The sequence below is a fragment of the Numida meleagris genome, chromosome 1, assembly GCF_002078875.1.
Source record: "Numida meleagris isolate 19003 breed g44 Domestic line chromosome 1, NumMel1.0, whole genome shotgun sequence".
Classification (NCBI taxonomy): Eukaryota; Metazoa; Chordata; class Aves; order Galliformes; family Numididae; genus Numida; species Numida meleagris.
In genome coordinates this window covers 129,083,373-129,097,310 of record NC_034409.1, presented here as the reverse complement: position 1 = coordinate 129,097,310, position 13,938 = coordinate 129,083,373, and the positions used below count along the sequence as shown (strand labels likewise).

Below are 13,938 nucleotides of genomic sequence, written 5' to 3'. Positions count from 1 at the left end.
TAAGGCAGTCCTGTGCTATTCCAGTCTTTCAGCCTAAAATCCCCAGCATGAATGAGTCTGTAAACTTCATACAGAACAGAGCTGAGCACTTCAGGCAGCTATACCTGCAGAAAACCTCTCACTGTAGACCTGTTGTCCATTAATTGGCCGTATTGTCACTTAGCAGTAATCTGCCAAATCTCACCGCTTAGCAATGCTGGCTGCAGCTCACTGCATCAGTCTGTTATTTATTTTCCTATAGAGGCTGATCTATGGAGGATAACAGTCCATTCTTGCAACAGAGATTATAGCTAATCCTTTAGCTCAAGTAGTTAAGGTCTGCACTCATTTTGTTCTTTAGAAAATATGAGATACACACCCCAAAATTTCCAGGATCTGAAAAATTTGTAAGTCAAAAGCGTTGTTTTGTTTTATTCTCAGAGGACAATATACATTTCAGATTGGACATTCCTCTGATTTGTCAGCATCCAGCTGAAAAATGCATGCTTTTAGATTAATTTGATGTCAGTAGGAGTGGAGCTCTGCTAGGGCCTGAAAGGGTTTGATTTCCTTTTACTCTTATATTTGATTTTAACTCATTTTTCCCAGAAAAATAGTAGCCTGCTCTTAGATAGCAAGATTTTGGCTTTGTGGAGCTGTTACCATCAATGGGAAGCCTTCAGTAACAACTATATGGTTTTCACAGGAACAGTCTGAAAGGACTGCTTGAGGTTTTTTTTTCTGAACCGCTGGGGAAGGTGACAGCTGGTCTATCTGTTTCAGAGTGCATTTTTTTGAGGATTGTATTGAAATTCAAAGGGCCTGACAAAAGCCTGATTACGACAATGCTGTGAATTTGGCATATAAAGAAGACATGGAATTTAGCGCTGCTGTAGCAGCTTTTAGTGAATTCCCCCCTGCAGTCAGTATAATATTAATTGCACAAGAGAACAAGACATGGCACAACATCTGTCCAGAAAGAGATTATCTTTCCAAGAGCTAAGGCATACCAAATTCCAGGAAAACTCCATGCACCAGAGGGTTGTTTTTTTTTTCCTGGAGGAAAGCAGTTTGATGGCTTTGAAAATTCAGAGCGACAGTATCAGTATCAGTGGGCAAAGCACAAATTCTTGCAGCACCGACACTACGACACACAGTCACTGAAGTGCGGGGCAGGGGGAGTGTCAGGACCCAAGTGATGGGTCGGCATTAACAGTTCCCTAATGAGGTTAAGTCCTGCTGCTAAATCAGGTTTCTAAGAGTAGGTGGCCTTAATCGTTCTGACAGGACAGTTTGTGGGACCAAGTCAAAGCAAGGCAAGAGTGAGGCACTGCCAGCAATCCAGATTTGCCATGCCTCTGAACACCAGGACGTGCCAGGTACATAAAAGGATAGCAGGTTTTTGGTGCAATAGTCGTCAGTTGCTGTCTTCTGCTTTTGGGGACCAAATGTGAAGAGCAGCGGGATATAGCAGCACCTCTGTCTCTTGGTACGGCACAGTTCTGAAATCCAGGTATTTTTCATGCAGTTAAGAATGAGTGTATGGTAGCCTCACACTGGGGGAGAAGGGAAGCTGCTGAAAGCCCCGAAGCTGCTGTAAGCCTCCCTTATTTTAGCATATGTGCATTTTTCTTCTCCTAGGCGAATACACTATTATGACAGCACATTTTCATCTGAAAAGAAAAATCGGTTATTTTGTCATCCAGACGTACCTTCCTTGCATTATGACTGTGATCTTATCACAAGTGTCGTTTTGGCTAAACAGAGAATCTGTCCCTGCTCGGACTGTCTTTGGTGAGTACCTCACCCTCTTGCAGAATGGGTAAGGAAGGGGCTTGTCTGTGGAAGTGATCTTCTGTAACAAGCCCACAGTGCTTATTTTTTCTTGCGGTGTTGTAGGTGTTCCCATGTTCTCTTCCAGTTTAAACTCAAAATCAATTTTTTAAAAAAGTGTGGGCTTCTTGGTAAAATTGTGACAGAAATCGCACTGTAATCAATTCTATGAAGGTTAAGGATGGAAGACAGAAGAAACAGATTGTTGTGATTCATGGGTTCTTCTTTCCCACTCAGGTAAAATATGTGATGGTTTAGAACAAAAAGCCATACATATTATCATAGCGTACACTATAGTCTAAACACTTGCAACAGATTTCACTTCAAAACATTTTGTTTATCTGTGTTTCAAGATTTTTGTCTGGGAAAAAACACGTAGAGGTTAATTAGTGACAATTATCTCTATTACCATCAAACAAATTAATATGATTTTGCATTTAGAAAATGTATATTCACTACAGACGCTGTCATGGCAAAATCCTTTGGGGCCTCTTAAGTTACTCAACTTACCACTAGAAGGTTGCAGAAAATAAACAGAATCCTAGCTGAAGGTTTGTGACACACAGGATTTCCATGAGAGGAGAAATGAGGGGAGTGGGAGCTGCAATGTATGTAAAACTTTGATCCAGTGTTCCTAAAAGAGCCATTCATCTATAGCAGCCTACTGAAATCAGTCAGCACCTTTGATGAGAAATCAGTTCAGCAACCTGTATGGGGAGAATACCGGTGCCAGCAGCTCATTGCTGGCTGGCGGTGCTGATTTTACGTTCACAAAGGCGTAACCGAGAGCTCATTCTCATCCTGCTGAGACAACCCTCCCCATAGGGAAGCAGTGTAAGCTCTGTCATCTGCTGACTTCTGTGGGAGGGGGAGCCACAGTCAAGGGAATAAATAACAGCCAACAGTTACATCCATAAAATCTCCGTGTGGGAAAACAAAAGCAGAAATCCCACTTTGCTGTGGCAGTTACTGCTGAATGGGTCGATCACTGAATTTATAATGGACCAGTTAACAAGCGACACTATAGGTACATACCATGTGTTGACAAAATACCAGTGCGATTTTGGGTTGTGCAACATTTGTATTTGTACTATCCGTAAAATTATGTGTTTAAGTACATTGTAACTGGAGGTAACCAGAACATCACATAAGTAAACAGCTGAGGGCAGACACTTCTATTTTTTCTTGACCAGCAAAGTATATCATTCTTTCTGACCAAAATATGCAAACACCGATTTCCTTCATGTGGCCTTCCTAGTTCTCCTGCTGAATTGGGGCCCTCTCATAACTTACTAGGAATCTTGTAAGGGCTACCAAGCTGATCTCTGCCTTTTTTTTTTCTCCTTTACAGGAGTAACAACAGTCCTCACCATGACCACCTTAAGTATCAGTGCCCGCAACTCTTTGCCAAAAGTGGCCTATGCTACTGCCATGGACTGGTTTATAGCCGTCTGCTATGCCTTTGTGTTTTCTGCATTGATTGAGTTTGCAACAGTCAACTATTTCACCAAGAGGAGTTGGGCATGGGATGGCAAAAAAGCCCTGGAAGCTGCTAAAATCAAGGTGTTTATCTTACGTGTCTTAAGTACCTAGAAGAAAAAGCAGTTGCTCAGCGTAGTTCACATAACCGATTGCAAGGTTTTCACCTTCTCTGTGACAAAGGCATTTGGGCTGGCACTAGGTCGCAGCCTCCCCAGCTGCAGGGCCAGTGGACCTGACAAAGCAGCTGCTAATGTGCGTGCCCCATGGGTCCAGGTCCATCCGGCCTCTCTTCATTACCTCTGATGTCAGGAAAGTTTAGCTTGAGTAAGAGCTATGGCATTAAGGCAGAAGCAGCTGTTTGGGAGTCAAAGGCAGAGTAGCCCACAGACATTTGTTTTAACATGATGGATTACAGTGCTTAGGTTTGGAAGTTAGCATCTTGAGAACGTGTTTCTGCTTTCTGTTCCTGCGACCTAACGTTTCGGTCTTTTCACAGAAGAAAAAAGAGCGCCAGTTGCTGGGAAATAAAGCAACAAATACGTACAGCACCGGGAAGATGACCCCCGCCCCAAACATGCCAAAGGACTCGGCCCCCTCCGTCATCTCAAACGCTGCTGCTGCTCCAGTGAAATCTGCAGAAGAAAAGCCTGCCGAAAGCAAAAAGACTTACAACAGCATCAGTAAGATTGACAAAATGTCCCGGATAATTTTTCCAGTGCTGTTTGGAACTTTTAACTTAGTCTACTGGGCCACATATTTGAATAGGGAGCCTGTTATTAAAGGTGCCAACTCTCCAAAATAAACTGAAGGACTCTAAAGCCACACGTGAGCCATACTTACAAAGCAGATGCTACCAAGGAAAATTTGAGATCCAGACCACTTTCTACATTTGGGCAATATTCTTCAGGAAGTTTTTTGCATGTTTAATAATATGTACAAATAATATTGCCTTGATTGTTTCTACATGTAACCTCAGATGTTTTGGAGACGATTATATTACTTACAGCAACAAGATCTTTATAAAAGATCAGAAGACATTGAACATGGCTTCTTTGCTGCTGAGTATCTTGCATTGATAGTTTACAAATAAAATAAGTTATATTTTTTAACTGTTTGAGTGTACTACATGTCGTGGTTTTTATACTTCAGATGTACAGTCATACAATTGTAGGCTTAACCTCTATTTTACAGAAGAGCTCCACTGTTGTCATCTGATAGGTTACTATGAATAATGCCAGTTGTAAATGTGCCAAATTATTAAACGTAGGGCTATGTTTGAGCACCTTTACTGGTGATAGGTAGTGCATTACTCCACAGAAAAGTAAAAACACAAACCTGCTCAGCCCGGTTTTCATTAATAGAAGTTAATACAATGCAGTAAATCCTAATGGGGCTATACTGATTTTCACTGCTTGAGCCTCTAGCTTGCAGTGAAGTAACATAGGGAGCAAGATGCTACTTGTGTAAATAAAGGTGGTGGAATCTTGCCCTTAAAAGAAAATAACGTTTGGTTTTTGCATTCCAAGGGAATTTTCTCAAATGGGTTTCAGTATCTATTCCAAAAAATAGAGATATATTGCATGAAATTAACATAGATTAGGAACATATTTGTGCAAATAAAACTTTTGACAATGGCAGTAGACATTTTTATTAAGGTAAAGTAACAAATGTTCGGAGGTTTTCCCAAGAAGATTGTGTTATATTAGCAGAGACAAAAAGTAAAGAATTACAGTAATTCTGAAATAATTACTTGGTTCCCACAGTGAAAACCAATCAGACAATACTAAGGTGTATGATCAGGGAAAAAAAAAAGAAGGAAAGGATGTGCTTCATGACAGCAAGGTATTTCAGTGGCAATTCTGACAGGAAGGTGTTTGTACTGTCCATCTGAAAATTTTCTATGAAACGCCTTGCTGCTGCCAATGTGTTTTGCTTTCACAATGAATGAGAAAATGCAACCTGAATTTTCAGCTCTTTCCTCCTTGGCATCTTTCTTTGTTCCAGAAGCTTTTGTAATTTAATGTTTAAATAAAAAAGGCGTTCAACACTTGATTGCAAAATGTCATTCTTTTACCGATTATCAATTTAGAGACCAAAAACATCACCACCAAAGCTAGAAGAAAGAATTGGAAAGCACGCATATATGCAGTGAAGCAGATGTGTGTGCACAGTACGTCCTCACTGTTGCTCAGAAAGGTGCATGCTGAGTGAGGACAGTGAACCAGGATGTCTCAGAATTAGGTGCTGTTTTGCCATGGAGCTTCAGCCCTGTGTTCTGTTTGGGACAGAGGGAAGAACTTGTGCCCCGCGGCGTTCCTTTCTCATGTCACAGATCTCCTCAGACTCACACAAGGTCTCTTCTTAAGGGTTGAGTTTCTGTACTTGGGAGGAATGTCATATATAGAATCATAGAATGGCCTGAGTTGAAAAGGACCTCAAAGATCATCGAGTTTCAACCCCCCTGCTGAGTGCAGGGTTGCCAAGAACAAGAACAAAGTTATTCTTGTTACCAAGAACAACCTCCTCTTGGCTGCTTTCATAGAAAGCACACTGTCCTGGTCAGACCCTTGTCCCAGCCCTGGGCAGCTACTCTGCATGGGCCCTTCTGCAAGAGCAGGCTGGTGTGCAAGGAAACACAAGCAGCCCTTTAGGCCACACGGTACTTGTGGAAATGGCACCCCAGTGCTTCTGGGACAATACAGGGGCTGTACTTACTGTGTGCTTGAAAGCTGTGAGCAACCTGCGAATCTACAGAGGACACCATGTGTGGCAAAAGGATATCCAGATACCTGTGAATTCCAAAATAAGAAAGGAAGCTTTTTGCTTTTCTCAAACTCATACAAAAAGCCTTCAACTTGAAGCTTTCCCTTACATCAATGAGAAAATCAAAATGGTCTTTAAAGCACTTTCTCCACAGCCGATCTGTCTGCCTTGGAGGTTTCTTGTTGTGTTTGCTCCCACCTAAGTCTGGCTCTGACCCCAGCTGTCTCAGCATCACTTTCTGGTTTCCTTTGCTGGAACTCTGAATCCAGCCACTTTCATGTCCATGCAGAATCTCAGTGGAGCTGCATGGTTGCAGGATCAGGCCCTTTGCTTTAGTAAGCAATGTACTGAAGTTTACCTGATGTGTAGCAGGACTGACAGTTGCCTGTCAAAGTTATGACACCACAGAACATTTTATCACTTCCAGGGATAGATATCACTTCCAATTACGTTGATTATTGCTTTCTGCATTTGAAGGTAAGGGCAGGGAATAGTGGTTAGGGCTTGTTCTGCTACTGTGGATTTGCCAAACCATGATGAACGTTCCTGAAGAAGCCATCTGCCTTTCATTTCCCAGATAATCGCACACATTCTAGTCCTTGCCGAGAACTGAAGTGACAGAACCACCAATGGCTGCCCAGCAAGCACTGCTGCCTGAGCAGTAGGAGCTATCCCACAGCTTGGGAGGTGCTTCAGTGAGCCCATAGATTCCAGGCTGGAATGCTGGAAACCCACAGCCTCATGTTGCCTAACACCCCACCAGCTGCAATGGAGCACCACTGTGGGCTCAGCAGTGTCAGGAATTGCACTGGCCTGCTGGGCTGCCCCTGAATGGAGCCCAGTCCTTCGGGCATGGCTCCCTCCCAGCTCAGCCACAGCCAAAGGGATTAATGAGCAGGGATTGCTTTGTCGATGGGTTTTTCTTGTATGAGTTCATGAGAAAGAGTTGAAAAGTGATTTGTCACAGCAATTCAGCACTGGAGAGTAAGTGCACGCAATCCTACTGCCAAATTTCCTCACTTGTACCCATTAAGAGTGAAAGAACGAGTCAAATACAATGGAAGAGGTTTTTATTTCTAATATTTGAGCTGTGCCAGCTTACTCTGAGGATGAATTTAGGCAACAATGTGATTTCAAATATTAACCCTCCTCAGATACCTTGAATTGCTTTCTAGTTTTTGTAAACGGAATATGCCCTCTGTGGGATAACTAAATGAATTTGTACGAAGCTAAGAAAGAAATGATTTTATGAAATAATCCTGCCTCTCAAAAATTCTTGCTTAACATATAAATTAAACCTTCAAGGAAACTGATTGAAACTGCTTTGTTGCTCAGGCAAGATGAAGGCAGCATTTGAACAGCTATTTGTTTTTTAAAGCTGGAGATAATGGCTTTCGTAATAAGGATACGTTTCCCCTAGCGCCCTTGCTCCTCAGATTGGAACTGGCGCTGCAATGTTCAGAGAAACTTACATTATTTAAGGCAGCACTTGATCAAGCTGCTTGAATTCTTTCTGGCTTCTTGCGTGGTTTTGTTTCACTTAAACACTTAAATATGGCCACTGGGGTGTTACGGTGTCTCAGATTGCATCCTCACCATACTGCTTTTGCATCTTCTGCTATTTGGACGTTCCTATCTACATGGACATTCCTTCAATTTTGAGCAAGACAGAAAGAAAAGAGGTTAGATGTTACAAAGCCCAAACGACTTCTAAAGGACCTCCCTTGGTCTGCCATAACAAAGTGGAGCTCCAGCTGCTCACAGCAGCTTTGGTCTCTGAGAACCCTGGCTTAGCTCCTCGCTCAGTGCAGGCTGCTGCTGCCCAGTTCTGGCCAGGGAGGACTCAATGCATGAGCCCCGTTCCCACCCTCTGCATTTCCCCCTTCGTTATGGGAACCAGCTCCCTGCACATTTGCTGCTGTGACAAGAAGTACCACCAAGGGTTTAGCCTTCAGCATTCCTCAGGGTGAAAATACAGTCACACAACAAAAAGTAAATTAAAATACAGATCTGCTTTATTGTGCTGGAGAATATAAACATTTTAGTCTCATTACAGCGTGTAATAAAATGTTCTTTCATTAAAACATGCGCCGCGTAATTATAACCCTTACCTGAATACGTGACTTGAAAAGGCTTAGCAGAGGCAGAGCAAGGTTTAAAGACATGAGTAGGAAAGGAAAAGTAGAAATGACTGAGAGATGAGGGGTAATAAACGGCGGAGCTAAAGCGCTCCCTGGTCATCAGCACAGTGCACCGAGGACAAGAGAAGGAAAATCTTCAGCATCGCTGCCGCTGAGGCGGGAGGAGGCCGGGGAAGCCCAGTGGGAGCCGCTTCGCTCCGCCGCACTTCCCAGCACCGCCGCCAGAGGACCCCGCTGCTGCCGTGGGACGCGGCGGGGGCGTGGGCAGAGGCGGAGCACTGCTCCTGGGAAGCAGCCCCCGGCCGAGTGCCGCGGGGACCCGGCCCGGGAGGCTCTGCCGAAGCCGGGCTGCGTGCCGTGCTTCCTCCTCGCCGCCTCTTCCTCCTCCCGCAGCGGCGGAACGCTCGCATCGGCAAGCCGATAGTAGCGGGGCTGCGGTACCCCCGGTTAACCCCAGGCAGCGCGGATAGCTGCTGCATCATCTAATAAAGAGAAGTTTTAACTGAAAAACGCCCTGAGGTGTAGGACTGGGAATTGCCTGGCTCGCAGCGGATTTTCCCTAAGCTGCCTCGTTCTTTCGATAAATAACTCCGGGAACAGAGATCGCTCCCCAGCGAGCTCTTCTGGGCATCGCGCGGAAGCCGTGCTAAAAGCAAATCGCCTCATCCAGCAGAGCTTTTTGTTTAATGTAATATCATAATTAAAAGCAAATCCCCCAGAACTTGGAAATGATGCCTAACGGGGGAGGAAGCAGAGATTGATGCCCCTGAGATTTCGAGTCCCACCGAGCCGCCCGCCCGCAGCGGGGTTTGTTTGGTCCCTGATCGCTGTAACCCCGGTGGCACTGTCACCTCCGAGTCTGACAGCGACGGGGAACATCCCGTACTACCCCGCACCCAGAGAGCTCAAGCAGCCAAAAATCGCATCCGCGTTGTTCAGAGCAGAGCAGAAAGACACAAGGCGTCCAGAGCCAAACTATTTTTGCCCTGAACACACTTGCTGCAGTCACAGCGGAAAATCCTCATTTATCCCAACGATCCCAATACAAATCCGCGCAGTCCGGTCCGTGTGTCCGTTCTATCTTACGGATACACGTCTGCGTGCATCTGTATCTGTGCATCTCACAGTGCGCGCAAACTTCTCCATACACACGTACACACGGAGCCCTACACCAACGCGCTGCGCTGCGGCTCTGCCTGGGGAAGGCTGTGCGGAGCCGCACCGCCCGCACGTCCCCGCCCCGCCCGGCGCAGCGGGATGCCCGCGGGGCCGACCTCTCTCCCCACGGCTCCCCCGGCACCCCGGGGACCGAGTGAGCTCGGGGGCACCGCGCAGCGCCGGGGCCGGGGTGGGAGGCGGCCCCGCTGCCGAGGAGGCAGGTACCTGTTGGGCAGGGCGGGGCGGGCTGCGGCCGCCGCTCGGTGACGGGGTGGCTGCGCCCCTTCCCCGCCCCAGCCCCGCGGCCCGGCGGGGCCCGGGCTCGGCAGCCCGGGGGGTACGGCCAGCGGCAGCCGGGCAGCGTGAAGGGCCGCCCCGCAGCCGGGTGCGGGAAGCGGCTCTTGGCGGAGCTGCAACTGGCCCGGAGGGTCCCCGCCGGGGATTCCCCTCAGCCCGCTTCTTTGCCTTTTTTTTTTTTCTTTTCCCCTCCCTCCCTCCCTCCCGGAGCAGTGCGAACGGGGTATTTTCTTCGGGGTATAAAGCTGAGAATAGACGGGAGGAGAACCTCAGAGCTTCACCTCGTTGCCTCATCCCTGTTCGCATGCGAACCTCCTGCAACATCTCCTTCCTCCTGCTCCTCTCACCTGGCCGCCTCTGCCCAGATCATGTCCACTAAGCTCCTGCTGGTTTTCTTCCTCCTCTCAGTGTTCCACGCCCGGTAAGTCCGCTCTCCCTTTGCCTCCCGCACCCCTCCGCCTCCTCTCCTCTCCGCGGCTCTCCGGAGTTCGCCGGGCGCTCGCCGCCCGGGAAGGGCACCGGGCTCTCCCCACTCCGCTCCCCCCTTGCTTCGAGGGCCGCCCGCCAGCGCTCCCTCCCGAGCCGGCCCGGCACAAAGTTTTCCCGCGGCTGCCGGGGCGCGGGCTTTCCTCGGGCCGGGGCCGGGCTGAGGCGGGGGAGCCCCGCTGCTGGGTGGCCGTTACCCGCCGCTCTAGTGGGTTTCCAGCTGTACCTCTCTGCGGCTTGCGCCCTGCTGCTGGTGTCTCCTCACAGCACCAGAACTAGCGGTCCCTGAAGAGGAGTGTGCAGCTCTTCTCCCTCCCCAGCTGGGAATGGTCCCTCATCATCCCGCGTTCGCCGCTGTGGGCAGTGGGAACGCGCTGGGAGTTTGTCAGTGCCTATATGGCTACAGGGGACGTGTCAGCCCCAAGTGCCTTCCAGGAGCCTCGTGGTGTGGAGGCAAAAGCAAGGGAAGTTGAACTCTTCAGCAGGAGCACCGTGAAAAATACCTGTTTGATGTCTTAGTCTGATTCACTGTGAAACCTCTCCCACCTGCAGCCTTGATCTAGGAGCCAAGCAGGAATTTACATCATTTGGAGGTGCTTTCTAGGAAGCGAGCTGCTAGCACCAGGAGTTTAAAAGCCCTGTTAGTGCTCGGTTCTACTGGTGACAGCTTTTAATGGAGCTGCTCCCAGAAACGGGAATCGTGATCCGATGTGAACTCGGTTCTCATTTCCCCATGCAGCCTGAATGCCTCCAGCAAAGTTGTGATGGGTGCAACAGACGAAAACAGATGATCCTGTGCTCCTTTCCTATCAGTAATTCAGCACCGCTGCGGTGTTTCAGCTGAGGAATATCAACCATGTGTGCCAGGAGATGATGCCTCCTCTGAGAAGGGTTCTGTAACTGCAGTATTAAAACATATGGCTTGTCGTGAACCTGAGGGAGAAAGGAAAAAACAAAGGGTCCTTTAGGGTTTTTAATGCCCGTTGGGTGGAAAAAAAAATCAAGTAATAAGAAATATACCTCCTAACAGAGAAGGAACACTCAAACTGAAAAATGTCCTTAAGTTTTCTGTACTTTTGGAACTTGATTATATGAGCTCTCGCAGTAGAAAATCCTTAGGGGCTAGATTTCAAAAATTATTTTTATATAGAGATTGTACTTAGACCACCTGCAATTTGTGAACTCATATTAGGTGATTCGTGGCTAATCCTTAGAGGTATATTGGCTGTAGAGCAGTTTCAATTAGAAGTTTCGTTAAGTGCTCAAATAGTGACCTATAGTGGCAATGTTGCAGGTTGATGATGCTCTGTGGTGCATTTGTTGGCCTTTTCTCTATTACCATAGGCTGTCTATCAAATCTTCTCAACACCTGAGGTATTGTAAAAGACACTAGTGTTATTATGGAGAGAGAGGGAGAGAGAGAGAAAAGAGGTTGCTTTGGTGGACATAGCGCATCCCATTAATAGACAGTGCTGATACCTCTGATTCTCTGTTGCTTTGCACCTTGCATAATTACTGACATCTGTGTGAAAATGCTGCAAAATGATATCACAGCGCCAGGGCAATTGCAGGTCCAAGCAGTAGGTGATTACTGCTGTGGGTTCCACCACCGAGGTTATCTTTTCTCCTGATAACTTCATCTCAGTTTGACTGTCATGGATTTCCTCCAGCAAGAAAGAGATCAAACAGATTTGGTTTCTAAGATACCGGAAGATGCATCTTCAAATCAGCGTTTTACTGTTCATGCACAAAAAGCTGCTCAATGAAATTAGTCTCATGTGAAAATAGCTTTAGCTGTGATTTCTGGGCAGCTGTGCTTTTACCATGTTTGCGCTGCCACTCTCTTAAAATAAAAATAATCCACCTGTGAAGGAAAGAAGAGTCTCAATGCTTGGTGTGGTGCTGTTTCTTTTTAATGTCATTACAATCACAGGGAGAGTCTGGAATTGCAATTAATTTATGGAATGTATGTGTGCACTTGTGATAATCCATCTTATATTCAAGGAGAAAGCTCTTAATTCTAAGCCTTGTAATACATTAAACAGAGATTCAGGCACTGAGAATATAATAATTTATTAATAGGATAAAATGATCAGGAAGTATTAACAGATCTGAATTTTTAATACTCTTATTAGCCTATGTGCAAGAGATGGATCTGTTTTCTTGATGGATTCATAAAGTAATACTGTGGATGTTTGCTCTTTGGAAGAATATATTGTAAATGTATTGGCTAAATATGCAGTCAGGATAGGTTGGTGCAAAATATTAAGGTACAAAATAATAGAGTGTAAATACTATTCTGATGGCTGTATTAGCTCACAGATAACAACTTCTTTGGAGTCTGGCAGAAGACCACATCCAAATGTTCTCAATTCTGACCCATCTTCAGATTCTCGGCAGATGTTAATGGGAACATCCTGTTGCAAAAACAGCTTAAGGCTGAGCAGATAGACACAGTCAAGGGAGAGATCAAAAACTTCTTAGAAAGTCTGTGCAGATTTTCTCAGAATGTAAATTTAGATTTTTAGTTATGTAAAGTAACATCCAATTATTTATTATTGCAGTTCCAGAAAGGTTGAAGAGGATGAATACGAAGATGGAACAACCAACCAAAAATGGGTTTTAGCTCCAAAAACACAAGACACAGATGTGACCTTGATACTAAACAAGCTGTTGAGGGAGTATGACAAAAAACTACGGCCAGATATTGGATGTAAGTACTCCCTTCTACACTTGGAGGAAAAGTATCTATAGAGAAGGCACTATATTACAGTTTGGTTACATGTTTAGGAAAGTGGAGATTAATTGTCTTTGGCTCAAGTTCATTTCCAAGTCAGCATTTTCTAAATGCTAGTTCTCATGGGAAGATGTGGAGGTAACTTGGCATGCTGAACTCTGTTTTGCATGTATAGTTTGTGCAGCAATATGGGAAGACTAGTTCAAGGTCTTTGGCAGGACTGCGAACATACTCAGCTCTTCTGTCATCCGATACATGTATATGGAAAACTCAAGCCACAGGCTCTGAGGAGTGATTAAAAAAAAAAGTATATTTAAAATCAAAAAGTCGGACATAGCAAGAGAAAAATGTGCATCTACTCTGTGTAAAGTGTGATCGCAAAAGTTATGTTCCTTAGTGCTTATAAGAAGGCACTAAGACTTGTTTTTGTAAATAAGGCAACTCTAGATCATTTTATTTCCCTCTCAAACCAGAAAGCACCGTATCTCCAAATAAATCTGACAGAATGAAGCATCTCATGGGCAGTACTAATAAATACAGGAATATGTTTAGATATGAGCTAGTAGATACCTGCGTAGATCAGAATGGCTTTAGTACAACTGCTCTTCAAGTTTGATCACAGCCAGTTTGCACGACAGGAAGCAGAGATAACTTATAATTTATGCTTATTGCACCTTGCATACAGTTCAGAATAAACTGGGAACAGAGAAAGCTGAAAACAGCCACCTCAGATAATTTGCCATTGCTAAATTTTTACAAAGAGACTAGAGAGAATTTCTGCCACCGATTATAACTGAAACCACTATTTGGTGATTGCACATGTATTGATATACTTTCTAAGTCATCCTTTCGCGTGAGTTCAGATGGAACTATGAGCCTTCTGTAGATATTCCCCATTTGAATTATTGTCTCACAAAAATTCCAGACAAGGGAAAAGAAAAAAACAAGGCAAAACTATGCCATGCTATGAAAGAAAGGGGCTTAAATTTTATTTCATAGCTATTACTTTGTTTTCCTGTAGTATTTACAAAGATCATATTTAATACATGTCTCCACTTCCAC

The 13,938-nt window shown here is 45.3% G+C and overlaps 2 protein-coding genes across 3 annotated transcripts in view; both read left to right on the top strand.

Moving 5' to 3' along the window:
- GABRA5 (gamma-aminobutyric acid type A receptor alpha5 subunit) overlaps positions 1-5,322 on the top strand; it is a gene marked incomplete at its 5' end in the record, with an annotated part of 54,149 nt that extends 48,827 nt beyond the window's left edge. The window contains 3 exon segments of the mRNA XM_021412309.1: positions 1,621-1,773; positions 3,164-3,375; positions 3,791-5,322. Coding sequence (XP_021267984.1) covers positions 1,621-1,773; positions 3,164-3,375; positions 3,791-4,096 — 671 coding nt within the window. The 3' untranslated portion in view covers positions 4,097-5,322.
- Positions 9,455-13,938, top strand: part of GABRG3 (gamma-aminobutyric acid type A receptor gamma3 subunit) — a 303,044-nt gene continuing 298,560 nt past the window's right edge. Inside the window, exons 1-3 of one of the 2 annotated variants that reach the window (XM_021412286.1) lie at positions 9,455-9,577; positions 9,867-10,074; positions 12,704-12,852. In XM_021412286.1, the coding sequence (XP_021267961.1) occupies positions 10,022-10,074; positions 12,704-12,852 (202 nt within the window). In that variant the 5' untranslated portion in view covers positions 9,455-9,577; positions 9,867-10,021. Of the gene's footprint in view, positions 9,578-9,693; positions 10,075-12,703; positions 12,853-13,938 lie in introns of those variants that run through there. The other variant, XM_021412289.1, reaches the window with a different exon arrangement.